General features: G+C 44.6%; 1 protein-coding gene across 1 annotated transcript; it reads right to left on the bottom strand.

Moving 5' to 3' along the window:
• Positions 1–286: 286 nt before the first annotated feature.
• LOC142588807 (sulfotransferase ssu-1-like) lies at positions 287–17786 on the bottom strand. Its single transcript, XM_075700625.1, has 2 exons — positions 15390–17786; positions 287–1248 (listed from the first exon to the last, which is right to left on the bottom strand). The coding sequence occupies exon 2, from the start codon at positions 1214–1216 to the stop codon at positions 287–289; it is 930 nt and encodes a 309-aa protein (XP_075556740.1). The 5' UTR covers positions 1217–1248; positions 15390–17786.
• Positions 17787–22165: the final 4379 nt, after the last annotated feature.

Consider the following 22165-nt stretch of genomic DNA (forward strand, 5'->3'; position numbering starts at 1 on the left):
CCCATTGTCGCGATCTATCTGATCTAGGGCTGGCATTAACAAACATATTATAGAGTAGAATTATTTGTTAAGTAAATGTCAGGAAATCTTGAAGCTGGAAATATTTTAGCGAGGGTCAATTGGCAAAGGGAACTTATGAAAGAAAAGCGTTGGGAACAAAGGCGGTGCTTTATATAGATCAACAGGACTAGCATCCCTTTATTCGAAGTGGCTGTACGCTTCTGTGCAAACTATGCAAGAATAATATAGTGTTATACACGAGAGCGTACTTCACTTTTTATGTCTGCTAAAGGAGATTCATGACGTGTGGTGCCACGGCTGTTTTCTCCGCTATCCTGTGCTTCATTCGTTCGATCTGCTCCAAAGAGAAATGGTTCTTCCAGTCTCCCACCACACCCTTACGAACCAGGCCGCCTCCACGATGTGTTTCTTCCTGGTGAGCCACGCTGTGTCTGTAGGCTTCCAGGGAAGCTAGGCGCCTTTCCTGCGGCATATTTAACGCTTTCTGGATCCACACCTTCGTAGGGTCGCTAAATACCGTTTTCATGTTCCGCACAGTACATGAGTCGAGAATCTTCAGCAGCAATGCTTCGTCATTCCGGAGGGTGCTGCCGTATTGTTCCCCCAAGAAGTCGGCAATGCGCAGCACCCAGTGAGCCATGTCCTCTTGAAGTTTCTCGTAAGTCAAAAAGAGTACGTTAGGGTCGTCTCGATGTGGGTACCAGGAGAGGAGGTGATCAAAGTAGTCACCGTAGAGCAAGTTTCCAGATAAGAAGAGAGAAAGAAACGTATCGAAAGACACGTCGTCACACTTAGTCGATGTGAAATATTTGCTAAAGTGATAGTACGATACGCAGCAATCGTATGGGTTTCTCGTTATGTAGATGTACTTGGCCCTCGAAGAATGCTTGCACTTGTCGTATGGCAGGTGCGTCATCAGGGCTCCAGGGCGTGGCATCTTGCGCACGGCGTCCACACCTGTGAGTTCTATGATGGGCGAGGACAGCATGAAGTCCATTGTCGTCTTGGGAGGGTTCCCGCGTGTGAAGAGGTTTGACACGATGTATTGTGTCCACGTCGTACCGCACTTAGGATAACTGACAATGATGACATCGTCGTCTTTTGGTTCGTAACCCATAGCAAAGCGGACATTGGTCTCGTCGAAGAACTTTAGCATACGCAGTCCGTCGATGTCTCTGTAGGCGTCTGGATCCATGGCCTCTTCAGGGTTTTTTCTCTATGACGTGACTACAGAGGCAAAAAGACATCGGTTACCAATTTGAGAAATATGTAATGGACAACGTGTCACATTGAGTTCGGACATATGCTTGGTTCCTCAATTTCAAGTGTCATGCATGCTTAAAGAAAATGACGTGTAGAAAATGCGGAAGAAGCACGACAACTTCAACACTTATTCTTTAATACTCTTCCTCAGCATGTTCATTCTTTACTGTCGAAGGTGAAGCACATCTAGTGATCAGTGAAAGTATGCGTTATTTACTTTGAAAAATCTCAATGCTATATCTTTTGCATCACACTGCATGACCTTATTTGGAACTCTTTCATTTTACATGCCTTGCGGCAAACATTCCATTGGAAAAAGATAATTGTTCACGGATATTAACCTTTGTTAGCACTACATAACTATTGGTTCCACCGTAATGCAATAATTCAATGCAAGGTCTCAATAAATATTGCTGTACGTCAAAGCTAACTCTAAAAGAAAGTGGAGAGGTTTCGAGAGTTATCGTTCCGAAGTCTTTGCTTTCTGCAAGAGATTGGCTGGCGTGGGGTCATTTGACATGGATGTTTTACGTGGCAGGTGAGAAGGCGTAGGCTACAATAATCAAGCGTGTTCGAAAACTCACCGCGCAGTGGGAAAATAACCAAATGTTGTGATGAGAAGAGGCAATTAAATAGTGACATCGCATGCTACATGATAACTCAAGACCTGTTATTTCTTGAGCAATCTCCGTGAGGTGCACTCAAAAAGCGGGTTTACGAAAGCAATTTTCACACTCTGCAATAACTACCGACAGACGTTGCACAGCACAACCGACAGATAACACCAGCAGCCCTCCAACGAACGTTTAGCAATATGAGACGTCGTGTGAATATACGTTTTCAAGCCGGTGGTGCACATTTTGAAGGCGTCCTGTAGCCATCACTTCTGCCATAAGTAAAAATTCAAACATGAGAACAACCATATTCACTGCACAGTTCCTTTTTGTGCAACCTGTACATGGCGCTAATGCGAGAAGCACGAGCACTGACACAGACCTGGTCTTTTCATCAGGGTTCGTAAGGTACAGATAGTCCGCTACACTGCGATAATTAATGGCGCAGAAGAACGTGAGCTGCAGATGTGAAATAAGTAATCTTCGGGCTTGTTGGTATAGGCTACACGTAATGAGCGCTAGCACGGGAAGACAAAGCCCGTGGGCAAGCACACACAAGGTTTGGTTCATTATTGTATTGCGCTTAGTGTTACACTGACGAACTTGAAGGACAAGACGAGGACGTACGTAGCGCAAACTAACCACTGTTTAATACTGTTAAATAACGCGCTTAATACAAGGAGATATGGCGCGGGAGACAGGGGATATAAAAAGACATGACAAGGTAACGACATGTCATGATACCTTGGGGCGGAAATGCGTTGTTCGCTTGCACCCGTTCGCCCTGGCAAACTCGACCTCAGCTTCGATAAGCGCGATGGACGGAGTTTACGCCCATCTCTTATTCTTTTGTTATCGCAAGTGCGTTGCATATTTCTCACTCCGTTCTTGTTTTTGATGTGCCAACGACTGTGGGGCTTTCTAGTAGCGGAGGACATTTGCACTCTTTGCAATGCGCAGGCAAGTTGCTAGGAGCTGTCAGAAGCTGGCACGTGTATTTGTGCTCCCGTAACCTGTCATTCAGACCGCGTTCAGTTTGGCCAATGTACACTTTCCCGCAATGTAGTGGGATTTGGTAAACCACTGAACTAGCACAATCGACGAACTTTTTCACGAGCTTACTGTGACAGAATGTAGCACTTCGAGTGCCCTCTTTGGATCCTGCGTTCACCATCGTGCACATGCCTTTTATTTTTTGCGGAGCGGAGAACAGGACATGAGCATCATGTCATTGGGCTGTCTTTCTCAGTCTATGTGACAACCCATGCATGTAATGCAACACCACGCGTTCCTTGAATTTTTCTTTTTCCGGAGTTTTTTGCCTTTTCCTGTTGGCTCTGATTTCGTACAGCATGTTTTCACAGATTTGCATCACCTTACTGTTCGGGTACCCACTGTTTTTTCAGCGGCTTACTTGCAAATCAATGCTCTCCCCCACTGCATGGCGGCATAATTTTTCAACTGCTTGATTGATGCAAGCATTGGCGATGCCTCTTTTTATTATTTTACAATGGCATAGTCATACCTCAGGATTTCTTTCCTCTAGTTTTGTAGCACCAGCGCATGTTGGAGCCACTGAGTCTAGTGTTTATGTCAAGGTACTGCAATCGACCAGCGGTAGGAGTCTCGTACGAGAACTCCAGTCCTTCGTGCGCTTTCTTGAACATGCAGATAACAGTGTGTACCCTAACCTGTTCGCTAAGGTTTTCTTCCATGCACACCAAATGATCAACATACCTAAAAAGGTGATTATGTTTCTTCAAACAAGACGGCAAGTTTTCTGTCACCTACACTCAAAACTACGTCGGAAAGCACGGGAGCTATACAGGAACCAATAGCGATACCATCCTTCTGCTCATACACACTATCACCATATTCAATAAACGCACCCTGTAGATATAGTTTTAGCAAGTTTACAAAACTAGAAATACTGCACTTGTACACGGCCTGAAATTGGGTGTAGCCGAACAGGTCGATGGCTTCTACAGCTTGTACCACCGCTGGGCTCGGGACACTGTAGAAAGGTCCTTAACGTCTATTGAAAAACAAGACGTCGGTGGGCTACTCTTTAGTGATGCAATAATTTCGCCGGAGTGGCCGATCGAAGCTGAGGTTGAGTTTGCCAGGGTGAACGGTTGCAAGTGAACAATGTATTTCCGGTCCAAAGTATCACCACATGTCGTCACCTTGTCACATCTTTTTATATCTGCCCTCTCACCCACCCGTGTCATATCTCCTTTTATATAAGCGCGTTATTTAACAGTATTAAGCAGTTGGTAGTTTGCGCTACGTACGTCCGCGTCCGGTGCTTCGCGTTCGTCAGTGTAACACTAAGCGCAATATAATCTGAACGTCCACCAACTAGCCCCGTTCATTGCTCACAAGGCTTGGTTATTTGGCTCTTCCCCCCCTTGGTATTTTTTCGTCAGTTTCCGGCCGCGTACTGCCAGTTTGGGTCATAAGTGTTTAACCTTGGGCTACTTTAGGGACGCATGGAATTACCAAAGAGGCCTAAATGGCCATTGCATGGTGAATAAGTATGGCAATCTCTTTCCTGATTCACAAAACATTCAGTTCTCACGCAAAACCTGCAGACATATTGTCAGCTCATAGGTATCTCTAAAGCATGCGAATCCGCTAATTGAAAATATAATTATGTGGTTTTACGGGGGAACGCCAGGATTCAAAATCGGGAACGCCGTAGTGGATCACTCCGGTAATTGGGACCAACTGGGGTTCTCTAACGTGCACCTAAATCTAAGTACACGGGTGTTTTAGTATTTCTCCCCCATCGATATGCGGCCGCCGTGGCCGGGATTCGATCCCGCGACCTCGTGCTTAGCAGCCGAACACCATAGCCACCAAGCAACCACGGCGGGACAATCGGCTAATGGAATGGTATAGTAAATTTAAATAATTATTTCAATAAATCCATCAATTTTCTTATTATTACATAAAAATACTGTACATAAAAAAGGAGGTCCCATAGTTAAAACTTGATTGGGACCGCCTGTTCCTGGTTAAGATAACAGTTCATTGGTAAGAAACAGCAACTCAACCGGTACAATTGCAGTAATGATAAATAATTAAATAAAGATATAAGTAAATGAAGTAATTAGTAGACAATATATTGGCCGTAAACAATATTGCGAAACTAGATAAAGCTAACGTAAAAGAGGAGGAAAGAAAAACTAAAGAAAGAATTTAAAAAAATTATTTGCATGTTGGAGTACATAAGAATGGCAGGTCTAAAACCAAAATCGCATTATACAGTGCATAGAGTTACTTACATTTCACATAACAAAAGAAATGTTTGAGTTCATCACAAGTTCGATCGGCTTTCTGTAGTTTTATGACAAATGGTAATGTATTTCATGATGATATGGCTGCAAAGTGAACTGTCTGCTTGCCATAATTAGTGCGCACTTTGGACAGAATGAATTATTATTCAGCGCGAAACGCTTTGAGTTAGTATTTGTTAGAGATTATATAGGAATTAGCGATAATGAGATTTTGTCATTTACTAGTTTGAAAAGAAAAGTCGCAAGGTTGTAATTGAGAAGGGCGGCAACGTCTAGAATGCTATTTGCTTGTAGTAATTGTTTAGCATTGGTGGTGTGCGGATTCGACGTGATTATTCTGATTGCCTGGTTTTGGATGGTTTGTATCGGATTTAGGTGAATAGTGCACGTGTTACCGCAGAAGGTTATGCAGTAGTTAATGTGAGAGTGTACAAACGCGAGATAGAGTAAGAGCAACACAGGTCGTGAAAAAATTGACGTGCCCTACAGAGAATGCGTATTCCATGTGATAACTTCTTTTCAATATGAGTTATATGGCGATTAAAGTTTAGGTTACAGTCAATATTAACACCCAAGTATGTGCATTCTTCACTTGCTGATGATAAATGGTCACCAATAGAAATGGGCAGAATGCATATTGATGATTTATTTTGGGATGAGAATAAAATAAATTTAGTTTTAGTAGGATTAACGGTAAGCCTATTCATCTTGCACAATTCTAACAAGTTAGAATGGTGTTAGAATGGTGTATCACTATTAAGCCTGGTTATTGCCATTGACAGACATTCGTCAGAATTAGTAATTGTTTCATCGGCATGTAGTATACACTTAGAAGATGTGAGGCAGTTAGGTAAATTATGAATATAAAGTGAGAAGAGTAACGGGCCCAAAATAGGTCGTTGTGATACACCTGAATTAGTCATTTTAGGTTTAGAGTAAGCATCGAAAACACTAACAACCTTGTATCTGTCTCGTAAGTAGCTGGGTAATAGTACTAAACGAGGACCAGTGATACGTATTGAACCGAGTTTAAGATAAAGAATCTTGTGGTCAATGCTGTAAAATCCTTATGAAAAATCTACAAATAAGAATGCTGCAAATTTGTTTAAGTATTAGATCAATCGGTTTTCGATTATCTTCTCGATGACCTTGCTCAAAAATGGTAAAACAGATTGGCCTGTAGTTGAATAGTGATGAGCGATCGCGTTTCTTAAATACTGGAATAACCCGACCACGTTTAAGTGCGCGTGCAAAGGTCCCTGTTTTAAACAGGAGGTTAAATATTTCAGATAGTGGAAATTATATTCATTTAGAAATCAATTTAACATGACCAGGATGAATGTTGTCCAGTCCAGCATGCAGTAGCTATTTTTAAATAGTTGATTACTGATACCACCTCATCAGGAGTGGTTGGAAATATAAAAAGAATGTGGAAGGCACTTTGATGCATATAAGTTGTGTTTAGTTTGGAGATATTAGCAAAAAAGAAATTGCTGAATGCATTCATAATCGCAAGAGGTTCGAAATAAGTATGAACATCGTGGGATATTTTAGTTATGCTATCAGCTTCTTGCTTCCTATTCAAAAATGAGTTTACTATTTGCCATTTTTTTGCAACAGAACCACATCTAAGTATTTTTTCTTCATAATGTTTGGTTTAGGCTTTTTTAAGCCGTGAAGAAAGTGTGCTGCAAAATTTCTTGTACCGCGCCCGTAGGCTTATATTGAATGGTTTTCCTTTACTTTTTTTATAAAGGTTTTCTCGTTTGCGTATGGCCTTTAGCAAACTATCGGTGACCTAGGGATACTGAGGAGAAGCCACTTTCATTTTGCATGTACTTATCTGAGAGTAGATATGATAGTATGATAACAACTTTGTTAGCAATTGCGAGAAGGGTACCTGCAGATCATTGGTGTAAAAAGCGAAAGAGCAGTCAATGTGAGGTACAGCTTCTGAAAACAATGTTTATGCGAAGCATACTAGCCGCACAACCACGCTCGTCCTTGCTGCGCCGCGCGCGGCCGCGTAGCTAGCATATGACGTCATAACAGCTGCAAAAGCGGACGCTCAACTCGTGCGCTCGCTTGCGGCCGCGTAGCTACATCGCCGGGTCTCAGCTCGTGCGCTCGCCTGCATGAGTTGTTTCTTCGTCTAGCCGAACCAAATATAGCCAAGAAACAGCAGTTCACCAGGCTAAACAGTGGTTCAACAACTAAAATAAAGGCTAGTATGCTTCGCCTCCTGGGCTTAACCTTAGCTAAGCCACAGCCATTTTTTTTATCAAAAACAAGCTTGGTATAAGAGTCAGAATAGGAACAGTGCGCATATGTAGTGCGCAGAAAGAGGGGGAAACGGTCAGTAGTGTCAGTTTCAAGTACTCCTGCATCAGGTGGATTCAAAAGATTAGACAATGCATGATCGATTAGAGAGTCAGAACCCCCATGAACTGAACAAGTTCGTTATTATTAATTATATTAAGTTCATTATATTATGAAGGCATTCGTAGCCAAAACCCTGAAAACAAGACGAATAACTGGCATAGCTCGGGGATGACTCCAATAAATTTATGTTTCTATCAGCCAAAATTATGACATTTTTTGTCCCCGCGGATAACTTTACCATTATTTGTTCGAAATAAATACAAAAACCTGGAATTGAAGAGGAAGGTGAACGGCAAACGCAACCAAAGATGAAGTTTCTATCATTGGTGTTAAGAAAGTTAGGATCGAATTGAAGCAAAACTGGTTGGATTGATGGATGGAAGGTAGGATCGTCCCCTTTGAAACGGGGTGATGGCAGTTTCCACCATGCTCAGCTTTGTGTTTGTGTTTAACTGTGCTGGAGGTTATGTTGTTGGAAGTTGGAAGTTATAGTGTTGGAAGGAAACTACGTAGCACTTGTGCTAGTGTACACAACAATGCATAAAAATCACTCCAGATTGGAGCGACAGTGGAAAGTTAAGCACAGATGTTTTATTTCACGCACCATTATTGTGGCTTATTATCTGCTCCTGTTGTAAGGGAACGCATACATTGGGAAGACAATCCTTTGCGCCATTGTTACCTTAGCGGGACATCAGAGAAAGGTAGAAATCGAGAACAGGTATTCACACCTGGCTGCCCACAGTGTATTATCTGGATGTGTTTCACTCTACAAAAGACTACTGTGGTAGATAATCATAATGACAAACACAAAAGAATTATAAGAGGTATGTGTCAGTCATCCGTCCGTGACCTCCAGTGTTTATAGAAACACTTCTTCCTGTATATGTACCAAGCCTTAGGGAGGCTTTACGTAACTCAGTCATGCTTGCTAAGTTAAAGATTGGAATAAGGACAATCACAAGAACATTGTATGAGTGATTTGTAAATGTGGCACCTAATGTAACTTATTCATATATGTCTTGTTTATAGATTACAGCCAGTGCATAATGTGCTCTTACAGGATGACTTGTGGTGAGCAAAAGAAGTTTTCCTCACATCTTCCTCTTTGTTTCTTTTGGATCTTTGTGCACTATGGTGTATTGTTACAGCTGCGTGCATGCAGCTGGGTATAGTCTGTTTATGTGTTCTGCTTCCTCCCTTGTCCTCATCATTCATGCGCTATCTTTGCCGTAACAAAATACAGCTACCTGTGCTACTTATTTTGTCAACTTGTTTGTATTATGGGAAGTTTTGTATTAGCTGTTATTTCTACCCGTGAAATTGTCTGTGTCAGCTATTATATTTAGTCTTGCAAAGGTATGTTTCTCCACATAAATAAACGATCAATATAGGCGTTGCTGTATTTATTTATGTAATTTTGTCATTTATGAAGCTTTTATACACTGTTGGATGTTGTACGACAGAATAAAATTGATGCACAACTTTTTAATGTGGTGTTTTTCAGATCAATTTTCATCTCACACTAACATGTACGAATTGTGTGGGAAAAAAATGCCAACAAGAGTACCATAAGGTAAGACAGCTGTTTTTACTGTTAGATTGGATTATGAATTGTCAACCAGTTGTTTTCAGCAAGCATAGTATAATGCATAGATAATTTAATCTAAGTTGGAATATTGTTTTTATTGCATTTCATTGTATGGGTATCCTTTGTACATAAGTGCAGCCTTTCTGATTTGTTATGTGTAGCTTACTTGCTTTGAATGTTAAGTAGTAAGTTAAGGCTTTTTGAACAGGGAAAGAGGTTGAACTTATAAATCTTTTGACATATTATAAGAGACTTGTGCGGTGGGGAATTAAACTACTACATGAGTTACATAATATTTTAAGGTCTCATTATGGTTCTGAGTGGCATTGCAGTGTCATGCATATGCAGCTGCAGGCTACATATTGGATGTTTATTTAGGACTGCTTTGCTTGGTTGGCTATTGATTCCGGTTTAATAGTAATGAGAACTATCTTGCTTTAGTATTGATTCTGTGCTGACTGATACATTTGAATTTTCCAGAAGACAATAACAAAGTCTGATGAAATATTAACTTTTTCTTGCTAACCTGCCATGTGCTTTTTGGCAAGTTTACTGTGGATTCTTTGTTATCCTATGTTGTCTTTTCACAGTAGTGTTCTTGAGAACTAGCCGTAGTCGTGTGTACTTACCGCGAGCGTTGTTGACACATTTTGAAAAGCGGCTCGACACTGCTATCCAAGAGTGAAACGACTTACATGGATTAGTTACTTTATTTGCAAGAGACCGGCACCACGCACTAAGGGTAACTTGACACACACTGCTGGAGTCATCAGACCCATCTAGAATAGTTACCGGAATCATTCTTGCAGTGTTCATGTGACAGTCTATCTTGAGTCGTCTGACTCATCTAGAATTGTTAACGGACTCCCTCAGCACTACTCTTTTAACCCTTTTGAGAGGGTATAGGCGACTACTACAAAAGAGTACGCATGACTATTGTGTGCGGAGTCACGTAAACACCTTGTATTGAGCACAAATAGTCTCGGGACTCTATGCCAAAAGAGAGTTCGGGTGTCTCCCACAAAGTGTGTCATGTACGTGGCGAGTCCAGACTCTTCGAAAAGAGTAAGGGATACTCTTTTTTTTTCTTAGTGTGTACGTTATGCAGTGCTTGCTGCGCCGTCGCTACCACCAGTGAAGCCTCGGTGGTGGCCCTGTTTGTTATGAGCCGCGCTCAACGAAGCTGACGACACCTGCTGTGCTTACAGGAAGCTGTCGCCCACGGAAACGAGTGCTTGATTTGCCAGCTGGTTTACCAGGCAGCTGGCAAAAGTAAACGCGCATTCAGAGAAAATACGCTAGGCAATACATGCTGCGCCGTCGCTGCCACCAGACATTTATTTACTTTATTTGGTCAAGCCACTCAGTATGGGAAATTGGGTGTGTGCACGTGCTTAGCGCATCCTCAATAATGGGCATGTTGCACTACGGTTCCTACAGATGACAAGGTATCTGATAAAAACTATCAAACGAAAACAAATTAAGGCAAACAATTACTTTTATGCCATCACACAGGCACTACCTATAAACATAACTTCGCTTTACATTAATGTCAGCATTTGCGTTCAATCTTCATGCTACATGAAGAGGCCAGGGTGAAGAGCCCGGAGAAGAAAATCGTACGGAAAGAAGAAAGGAATAAGGTAGTAAGGACATTTAATGAAAACTGTGCATTATAAAAAATTACAGACAGCTACAGGTGTATATGCGCAATACGTAACCAGACAGGGTGTTATTTTATAGACCATACAGTTTTTTTTTACAAAAAATGTTTTGAGCGCAGTGAACGTAGCGTTCTTGTAGTGGAGTGATTAGGTGAGGTGGACATACTTTGCCGCTAATAACCGGAACTATAGAACGAAAATTAAAAAGAATTCAATGATTCACTTCTTATTAGTGTCTTGACAGCAGTTATTTTAAATTACTGCTTTGGAGGCAGCAACGTTTTCACGCAAGACCATATTTTAAGAAGCCTTGAAAACCAAACGTAATTCAATATATTCCTCATGAAATTCCAGAGGTAATATAAACCCCGAGCACGTCGCGCTGAGCCTTAGACGGCGGCGCCCTGTAATGAAGTGTGGGAAGAAGTTTGAATGGTAGCATGCGGTGCACAAATCCTGACCCGACACGCACGCAGACATACTTGTCAGGCGAAGCCTGCCGTATGAGTAGCTGCCGCGACTGGCCGAGACGTTCAGTTTCAAACTTCCTCGTGTTTCTCATCACGGCCTGTCTCGGTCAGTTATGATAGTGAGGGCGCCGTCTCTCCGCTTCCGCGGTGCTCTGAAGCCGATGTTATTAACCGCAAAATACGTCCACCTTGCTAGGTATTCTACTGCAGGAACACCGCGTTCTTTGCGCTTTTAGTCTCTTCTATGAAAAAACTGTATTGCCTAAAACACCCTGTAATGTGTGGTTACGTGCGTTGCCACATAACATGATGTGGCGAGGGACGCGTGCAACGCTGTCGCGTACAAAGTCATCTACCCAACGTTGCATATAAATTTTTTTGCTTTAACATATTTTTATTTTTATAATTTTTTACGTGTGATTACAGTGCAGTTCATTCAATCTCTCCCGGTGGATTAACTTACGAGGAATGACATCACTTGAGCTTCCAGTCACATTCTCAAGGTTAAAAACATTCGCTAATTGCTCTTTATTTTTCATTGATCGGCATAAGACAAAGTTGTAAATTTGCTGAGTAAAGCCTAGCAGAAGTTATGAAAGTATGCTTATCAGCAATCGCCAGATGAGAGATGGTTTGGGGGTCTGTCCTTAAGTACTGCTGCGAAATACATTGGCGTTTCAGTTAACAGTTTACCAAAAGCTTCTGCCAAACCGTAAGGGATGATCTTAAATAATTGAAATCGAGACTTAATTAGAGGCATCTGAATAGCTGATATCTTCAGCGCCTGAACAGCTGGAATCGCGCTATCGGTTCTATGCGATTTTTCAAATACTTTCTCTAAAAACAAAAGGAAAAGTGCCGGTGAATATCGAAACGCGAATTGGTAATGTAAGCCTCGAAACCACACATGAAAGAAGCAAATCATCTTTAGAAAGTTGTGTCATTTGCCAAATATTAAAGAGAAAATTGGCTACTTTGTTTGTAGGTCTAAACGTGTAGCGTAATAACAAACTTTCGGATTTGGGCCTCAACTCCTCAGACGGTAGTTTACCTATACTCGGGTACGAGATTTTGGCGCGGCGCAGCGCGGGAGGTGGTGCTGCGAGACGGAAGAAACAGTGCCTCAGAAACAAGGCGTCTCAGAACGTAGGCGTCTTGAGTAGCTTTGCCAGCGACGTTGCAGGCATCGTAGCTCAATGGTGAACGAGATGGGACCAACGAGAAACCGGGGCGTTTGACAGCGTTCAATAAAAACTTAGTTACCGTTAGACAGGCATTTACTGCCCGCAGACACATAGCAAGTCAGCAGGACCATTGGTGTGTTTCGTATGTGCGCATGGCAACACCGGAGATGCCCAACGTTCTCTGAGCTCCGTGCGTGATAGTCGCAGGCGATGTTACTAGTGGGACAGGTAAGATAAGTGATGCCTGAAACCCGTCTTCTATGACGTGTTTGCGACTACCCCTATCGTTTCCGCTGCACTTAACCAGTGAAAACATAGCTTTAAGATCCGCATTTTCAAGCAGAGGGCGCCCTCGACTGGATCGTGAGTTAGGACACCAACCATTGTTATCGCAAAAATCACGAAACTAATTTCACGAGGACTTGCCTAATTGAAGCCTAATGCTTTCTTATTTAAAACATGTATGCGTTTTGAACCCATTGCAGTGTCGCTTGCGGTTAGGCAGGCAGAAAATCACTTTCACTTGCCTTTGCTTAACATTTTTTAACTATGAATTGAAATTAGTAAAAAAGGAAAAGTTTGCAATAGAGTCAGCATGAGCTTCTAGATTTTGGAATATCGTGGCTGGTATTTGCGAAGAACAAGCTTAAATAATTATGAACATAGTTTTTGTTCATGTCAATGTGCCCATTTTGCTGTTATGACTCTATAGAGGTCATGGTGTGCGGAGGTGTGTTGACTAGACAATAAAATCACAAGGCACTTTGCAAAGCATTGAACGCTGGAGAACTTTTCCATAATAACGTGTCACTCCCATTCTGTTTCAGTTTTTCAGTGCGAGATTGATTTGTTTAAAAATGCTTTTGGTATGAGTATTCGCGCAAAAGTTTGCCTTGGGAATTTATTATTAGTTCTGCTCAATAAACTTGCCCGTTTTTGGCCAATGCCTGTTGTGTGCGCTACTTCCTGGCTTCTGTTTCGGTCTCCTTTGCGTTTACAAGGCAAAATGTACCCAATATTCTTCGCGGACAGTGAGACCTACACCGAAGATGTTTCGTTTTTGTTTTGAAGCCAGTAAACAGAATAAAGACTGGCGATCTTACATTTCTGTGGATCGAGAAAGGTAACTAAAACGACAGTAGTCGCAGCTCGCGAAAAGCGTCGGAGACTAACACAAATGTTACATTACAGCTTGGGCATAAGCTACGATAAAATTTGATTTGTTCACTTACTTTTTACTGCCCAAATACCCTACAGAATTGTCGGGAAGTCGGCAGGCTTCGTACTCAGTTCTAGAGCAACACAGTAGAAGGAAACGGGCACCCTTGAGGGACGGAATCACTGTTGTATCTTCGAATGATATGTTATACATGACCTTGTCGGGAGAAAACGAAACAGTAAATCAAAGGTAAGGAATCTTGTTTCTGTCACTGAAGGACGGTGATCAATGCCAGCTACGTGTGTGCGTCAGAAGGTCATTTTGCTTCTAGTCGATTTTTCAGCTTGCGTTTGCTGTACCACACTTAGAGACGTGTCATTCGGAGGAAACTGTTTTGTGATGATCGCGTCATCTGTATTTGTGGCACTAGCGCAACGATCCATCTAGGGCTGAAGAAAGTGAGACACAAAGCATGAAAACATACCCTTTACAAGAACCTGGCTCCACTTGAACAAATGAAGATGATATGAACATGGGTTTGGAGTTACATTTTTCTGGATATAGCGGAGGAGAAAACGCGCAGCATTTTATCCTACTTTCCTGGTGCTCACAATAATCCTAACTGCACAGAATTGACACTTTCATTCCATTGTGTTAACAGGGCTCTGACTCAAAAAAACGCGTCCTTTACTCAACTAACGGGAGTAGATGCGCAGATCGTAATCTCTATGGACGCGGGAAAAGTGACAATCTCTCAAGTTTTTCCAAGTAAAATTTTGTTGCTTGCCTAAACGGCAGATATGTAACGTTGTTTGATGATTTATTGTGTTGTTTCGTAATCTTACATTGCAGCGTCAGCTCAGTAGTTCTGAAATCCACTTCAGGGGGGTTTTTCGCCATCGGCGACGGTGCAACCACCTCCCAAAATGTTGTGCCCCCCCCCCAACTTTGTAAATAACAAATAAAGGGAAAATCACCTAACGGCAACAGGTGGCATACCTAAGCTGCTGCATGCACTCAGTTTCCAATTATAAGAGATGGAAAAAGACGTTGTTGCTTATCTCTACTGAATTAATTTGGCAGAAATCAAACCCAATTCCTAGGATGATAAACCCCAGGTGGGGTAGATTAAAAGCATGCTAAGTAGAGAAGCGAAATCATTTTATGCAAGTGTATAGTTATTTAGTAATTGTATTTGCATCAATTTTAGGAAGGATGGCAGATGTTCAGAAAAAGATATGGTTGTCTTGTACTGAGCTGGATCCTCTGAACTTCGCGCCTCAACATGCGCACCGATGAAGATATAATGCCACCAATTATGATATTTCATTACATTGGAAGAGGAAAGCAGATAAATGACCGTATTTCAAATCTGTTTATTCTCGAATGCAGTCTATTGCTATACACAAAAGCAATTTACATGCCAGAATCAGCTGCTGTCTAAGTTTCATGTCTCAGAGACCTGGAAAAAATGGAAAGAGTCTTTACCATCATTAGGCCTGTGGTTCCTGTTAGATATGTCTGTTTGACATTTCGTAATTGTACAATGCAGTACAATTTAGGTGTTTCTCTTTATGTTGTTTCTACCATGATTGAAGCGACATCTATAATTGAGAGCAGTTATCTCCAGCATGGCGCATTATTTGTTTTTGTCTACAGTCTCCGCTATACGTGCAGACGATAGTTACGCTTGAGGATGCATGCGAATACTGGCGGCAACAAAATATATGTGCTCTTACCGTCACAACTCATGCGTCCATAAGGTTCTCGAAGAAATGGCACCAACGATCAGCAAAACCCAAACGACATTGCCTCGATCTACATGGGCCTTCACAAGGACAAAGCGGCACCCTTGCTCCTTGCAAGAGTGGGCTTTAGATAGGCTGATAGAAAGGAGGGCAAAACCGTCGCCACTGAGGAGACGTGGAGAGGGAGTTAACCCCCTTGACTCTGCGTTCCTAGTTTGCTTTCCTCCTTGCCCGCATGCCTCCGTTCCGTGAGGCGTACGACAGGCGCCCATTATCATTGTACAGTCTAATCAGCATCGTGAAGTGAAAAGATAGCTGCAAAGGGGTGCCTCGTTGCTTTATCTAGCGTATGTGTAGAGCACATGAGAGAGAGACAACGAGACGTTATTGAGAACCAGAGCTGAAGCTCAACTTTTTATTTCTTCCGTTCCCAGCCAACCAAGCTCACCATACGCTCGTGGTATCACCTGACCTCTTCTTCGTTCTAGGGGCCATCGCCTCGATGTCGCAGGGGCTACATAGCTCCACAGCTAAAGAGCAGCATGATATGCAAACGATATCACTTCGTCCATGAAACTCGGTGGACTGAAGTAGCGTGCCCCTCGACCGGACAGGAAACGTCCGAGGCTGAATTGAAGGATGCGACTGTGGGAGCCTCGCAGTAGGCTGGCTTCAGCCGATCAATTGCGATGGTGTCAGGTTTGCTATGAATATCCACGATGTATGTGGACTCTCATCTCTCCAGTACGGGGAAGGGTCTGAGGTAGTGTGGGTGGAGAGCAGGCCGAACGGGTCCGTACCGTACGAACACGTGGGTTGGATTGGCAAAGTCAGTTGAAACGTAAGGTGTGCGTGCTGGAACTGGTCGTGGCGGACATGGTTTTGCATCGCGGAAGAGGACGTGAAGAAGGTGCACACATTCGTGAGTAGACAGAGCAGCCGAAGGAGGTAGTGTTGAAAAGAAGTCGTTGGGCAGTCGGAGCGTAGTACCGCAGACAAGCTCCGCGCTCCAGCACCAGATGTCCGACTTCAAGGCGCAGCGGATATCCAGAAGAACCAGTGGCAGATGTTGAAGCCATTGCAATGGCGTGCCATGTGCAATCAGCGCTGACTTGAGATGTCGATGAAAGCATCCAACGGGGGCATTGGTTTGGGGATGGTAGGCGACCGTGTTCAGACAAACTGTGCCAAGCAAGGGCAGGAGCTCATGAAAGAGAGCGGAATTGAATTGATGTATTCTGCTAGTAAACCTTTTGCTAGGGCATCCAAAGCGGGCAATCCATGTTGTGACAATAGCTGCCGCCACCATAGTAACCGAGCTGTCTTGAAGTGACGTTGCTTTTGGCAAACAGGTAAACCTTTCGATACAGGTGAGCTGGTAGCGATATCTCTGACAAGGTGGTAGTGGTCCAACAAGGTCAATCTTAACAACGTTGAAACGACAGTTAGGTTAGAGAAACTGGCGTGCTGGAGGAACAGGATACCCATGTACTTTTGCACGCTGGCAGGGTGCGCATGCACGAACCCAGTCACCTGCATTGGCGTTAATCCGGGGCAATACGTAGCGTAATGACATAAGGCGTTGTGTGGCGCCAACACTGGGGTGAGCGAACTGGTAGAGTGTGTCGAAAACCTGCTTGCGTAACATGCAGGGGACAAATGGTCTCGGTGTGCCTGTAGAATGGTCGCAGGCGAGTGTGACACCATCAAGCATGATTTTGCCCAACCGCACTGCTGTATTCGGTGAGCGCAGTTGAAGGAGCTTGGGATCATAAACTTGATGTGAGGCGAGAGTCTGCAGATCGAGTGGTGCAAGACGTGCAGGTGGTGTCACGGCGTTGAGGCGGCTCAGGGTGTCAGCAGGCACATTCTGATCGCCGCTGACATGTCGGATGTGTTGGCGAATTCTGATTGGTGACCGCAAACGTCTGGATCGACACGAAACTTGTGCCCGGTAATAACGCGCCACACAAAAAGGAAGTGCAGTCAAGTTGAACTCCGACAACGAATGCCAGCAAGCCTCGACCAACGCGGTAGCCGCGGAGCCCCATTCAACTGGTGCGTTCCTCTCGAACGTAATCCCCCTTCCAGAATTCTGGGAGCGGAACCCGACGGCTCATCCAAGAAGAGGACGTTTCAAATGCTCGCGGATAACGTCACAGACCCGCGAGTACCTCCTTGTGGTCGACTTGCTTCCAGTGGCCGTCATCAATGACATTGCCAGTCTCCTTTGATTGGCGCACACCCTCCCAGCGTCGCCTTATGATACAATCAACCCTGCTATACTGGATCGTAGAGCTACGCTGGAACGCTCAAGAATGAAACAGCTACTCTCATTCGAACAGCTGGGCAATCAAAACGAAAGCTAATTACTGCACGAAGTTATTCTCCTAAACTCCAAATATGAAATGACGCTTCACTGTTATTCGTTTTCGTGACATACAGAGTTATAATGGTGTTTTGTCGAAGCCATAGGTCACAAACATTTGTTCGGTAATTGACAAGCACGCGTCGAAATCTGCAGGTAAAAGAGTCCTTTGCCCAGTGTTACGGCTCGAGGCGGCGTTAGAGCAATTTATCCACCAAGCCCATCGAGAATACATCCAGCAATAGGAATGAAGAAAAAAAGTTTTATTTCACATTAGTTATACGCTCCAGTTACGGTACTACATGCAGGAGCATGTTAAACCTCTGGGTTCACATCAGGACACGTGGGTCCCACTCTACGAAATGTATCCGCTTTTCATACCTTCGTCTTCCCTAGGCGATTCGACTCGGGAATCTGATGAGAGTATTGTGGCCAATCACAAAAATGATCTTCTGATATGGGATCGTTCCGCAGCTCTCCCACCTCCCATGCAATCCTACCCCCGATGATATGGAATATGTGACAGGAAAGCAACCTGGAAATGCGAGGTTGGCGCCGTTCTTTGGTAGCACTTGACGTTGGCCTTTTTAGAGCGCAGCTCTTTGGCGTCCGTTCCTGGGTTTCGCGTCGTCGTCGGCGTCGTCGTCGGCGTCGGCCTCGTAACCAGCTCCGCCCCCCTTTCATCCCCCCAGCGCTAGCAGCGACCGACTGATACCGCTGGATGCCGCTGACGCCGCTAGAGAGTCAAGATAACGTGACTGCATAGAACACCGTCGCCGCCATGCAGAAAGAGGAGGAAAGGGCCCCCCCCCCCCCCCCCCTGTTCTTGTGTGGCGGATAGCTGGGGTTGACTCACTATCGCCGTCAGCGGCATCAGTCAGTCGCTGCTATCTCTTCCCTCCTCCCTTTACCGTGTTGTCCGCTTGCTGCGCGCGCTTCTGCCCCCATCGTTTGCCGCTGGGTGTACACGCCGCCCCCCTCCGCTTCCGCTTACTGCTGGTTGCTCTCGACGGCGGCGATGAGCCTCCGCTTCGGCGGCGCGAACTGCAGGGTCTTCTCGGCGGCGGCGATGAGCTTCTGCTTCAGCCTCGCTTACTGCTGGTTGCTCTCGACGGCGGCGATGAGCCTCCGCTTCGGCGGCGCGAACGGCAGGGTCTTCTCGGCGGCGGCGCTTAGCCTCTGCTTCCCCCACGGCTGTGACAACCTCGCGAGGCACTTGTATAGATCTCGTCTTTGAGAATCAAGCATTGGTGTACCAAGTCGAACATATATCAGTCTATTTCTCCGACCACAAAGCTTCCTTCATGACTGTCAAGAACTGTTAGTGGAGTCTTTGTTAAAGGAATACGTGTGAAAAATAAAAAAAAATTATGTGATAGCGCATACTTGTGTTGCTCGATTTCTTTGCCTCAATCTATCCAAAAGGTGAAACAGCTTATTTGCTGCGCTCAAATTTCGCATTAGGAAGTAACGTAATCGTCGGTAATTTTTTATCATTAGTTCAGACTGTCAGGTAGTGGTAGGGGGGCTTTCTGTGGGCCCATAAGTAGTCGGTATCAACGTTAAGTTGACTTCTGAGAAGGCCTTGATGTACGGGTCGGGTTGCCTCGTGGCAAACGTATAATTAATGCCCTCATCCCTGTTGAGACTTAATACCAGTCAGTCACGTCAATCAATTTTTTGCCTGTGTGATTGGTGTCCTTTAAAAGTTACCCTTATCGCGGGACCAATTTTACATAGGACAAACAGGTAGGTACATTAACACAAGGTTAAGATAACATTTCGCATGCTTACCTTGGTAAGCATGCGAAGCACTTCTAATTTGCTGTGGCTTCGAATATAAACAAGTACTGCTGCAGAGCAGACTTCAGCAGCTATTAGATTTTGTACAAAAGCAAGGACCAGACAATTCCTTAACAGAGACGGTTTTCATTACGGAACACGGAAGACGCATGCGTCATCGAGGAATCACTAAGCACATATGACGCGGAATGTTATTAAACATATAAGTCGTTTCAGAATGCTCTTACCGTTGGAGAGTGTGTCACGCCTGCTGGTACTATTGCGATATCAACAATATTGACACACCAGGCGCATGTCTGCCATCGGCGTCGCGACCGCCATGAGGTTCCCTAATAAAATATAGCCCACATGCGATAAGATCGTTGTCGGGCGCCGAATGCTATGCTTGCGAGTGAAAGCATGCGAGGGTGATTCGGCGAGCGCGGCTCAATCTCGCGTATGCAACGGCGGAAAGCGGGAAAGTTGTGCGCCGCCTTCCATCACGCCCAAGGCTTCGGGGGGACGGTAGAGAGAGGGGGGGTTCTATTTTCGGCGGCCCGAGCGGCTGCAGGCGGCCGCGCGAGCCCGGCCGGGCCGCTGTATCTTGAAACTATCTGCGACGGCCACGGAGTCAGCGCTGCGCTGTGTATTGAAGGAGTAGTTCGCGTTGATGCGAACGGCTGCATGGAGATCAATTTGCCCACTGCTGCCGCCGCGTTTCCTCACTGGGGCGTTTTGACAGCGAGTTTTCGTGGTCAGCGCCTGAGATGTGTTCATGCTGGCTTGTGCGCGCGTGAGACCATGCTTGTTAATTTAGTTATTCTCGAAGTAACTTTCTGTCGCTATGGAGGGAAAAGTACTAGGGAAGGCGCGCAGAAGTGCGAGCGCTTTTGAAGAGAGTTCCGCGTTTTAATTCACGTTAGTTTAGGCTGGGGAAGAGAAAGCATGAATACCTTATTAGCAACAGTTAAATAAGACAGAACGCACCACTGAGTGTAATGGTTTACTTAATTTGTCGATTTTCCCATCGGCGTCTGGGGAAACGCGTTAGTCTGGCAAGTGCAACATGCGTCGATGCAGCTTCTGTTGCGAAAGACTAAAACCACTGTGACACTCTGCCGGACTACTCGGCATGATAACATGAGTGCAACACCTGCAGGCCCGCAGCTTCCCATTCGTAGCCACATAAAGTTGTCCACGAGTATAATGTGCCTAGGTTTACAAGTTGATACGGCCGATAAAACTACTATCTTTACTTCGTGTAGTTGGCCTCTAATTTACTATCGCAATCGATGTTTCGCATTTATGGCGAAACCGCGAATTTTCGTATCTTCCTAGAATGCTGCAGAGTGATTTGCTTGTAATTTCTGTCTGGTCTTCGCTCTGTTTTCTTTACGGTATTTGATGTGTATATATATTCCGAGAAGGATCCCAATAAATACTCACTGTGCGACAGCACTCATGTCATGCATTTATTTCCTCTTCGTCCCTTGTGCTTGCACAAAATTTTCGTAACCCTGAATCCAACATTCCAACAAGCCCAATTAGCAGTCGTGATTCTACCAACTCGAGACACTGCATGCGTTCTCGAGTCCGTGCTGCCATCGCGGCCACTCCATCGTCGTCATGTGAACTTCAACATTTGACCTCCATTATGACGTCGCCGTCACGAATACTACGCCGACACAGTTGGCGAAGTTATCTAACTACTTTGCCCACTTGTTGTTCGCGGTCGTACAGCCGTCATGATCATAACATCGTCATCGTTCCAGCTTTCTCATCCGACTCTCGTCATGCTGTCGTCGTCACAGCACCGTCATCATACAGTCGGATTAATGGCATCTTGGTCGTTCGTTGGTAGTAATTTCACTTTCGACATCCGACTCTCATCAAGCCATCACCGTGACGCGTCTTACGCCGACCTAGTCACCCAAGTTGTCTACTACCTTAAACCACTAAGGTTATACTCGTAACCATGATGCCGTCGTGGTTGATTCATCGTGGTCATTCCAACATAGTTATTTTACAGCCAAGCAGTTAAGTTCTACTTTCCCCAGGATCGTGCCCGTGTGTAAACACAAAACTATCATTATCAGGTTTCACTCCAGTGCCGTCGTCTTGTTCCACAGCTGGTTTTTTGGGCGCCCCACGGCGCTACCGGTTGAACGCGTCGTTGCCACTTCTCCAGCGTTTGTGGTCGTCATTGACTAAATAATTAAGAGGCACAAAGATGTAACAAATTTTAGAGCGAAGCTGTTAAGGGCTAGTTCCCCCAGGATCGTGTCCGTGTGCAGACACAAAACTCCCCATACGTGGGCTGATCCCGAAGGTAGTACAATGCCGGGCCGACCCGCGGCAGAGGTGCCGTTCCCCATTAAGGAGCGCACATACACAGATTCGCCGGTCATCCTTCTTCACAAAGTGGTCATCCTTCTTCCCAGAATAAGTATGCGAATAAAGGTGACACAATTATTGGGCGCCCAACTTTCTTTTTGCTTACAGAGCAGAAAGTTAACTTAATAAACTGGATATCTCTTACGATATATCTGTTGCAGTCGAACTCGATGCACAACGGCATCCCAGTCATTTTCACTTGCAGCCACAACTGTCCCCACCG

Source organism: Dermacentor variabilis, chromosome 7 (assembly GCF_050947875.1).
Source record: "Dermacentor variabilis isolate Ectoservices chromosome 7, ASM5094787v1, whole genome shotgun sequence".
NCBI classification, from domain to species: domain Eukaryota; kingdom Metazoa; phylum Arthropoda; class Arachnida; order Ixodida; family Ixodidae; genus Dermacentor; species Dermacentor variabilis.

Bases quoted from the DNA above. Each gene is read 5' to 3' on its own strand.
- LOC142588807 (XM_075700625.1), bottom strand. From the start codon at position 1,216: ATGGATCCAGACGCCTACAGAGACATCGACGGACTGCGTATGCTAAAG.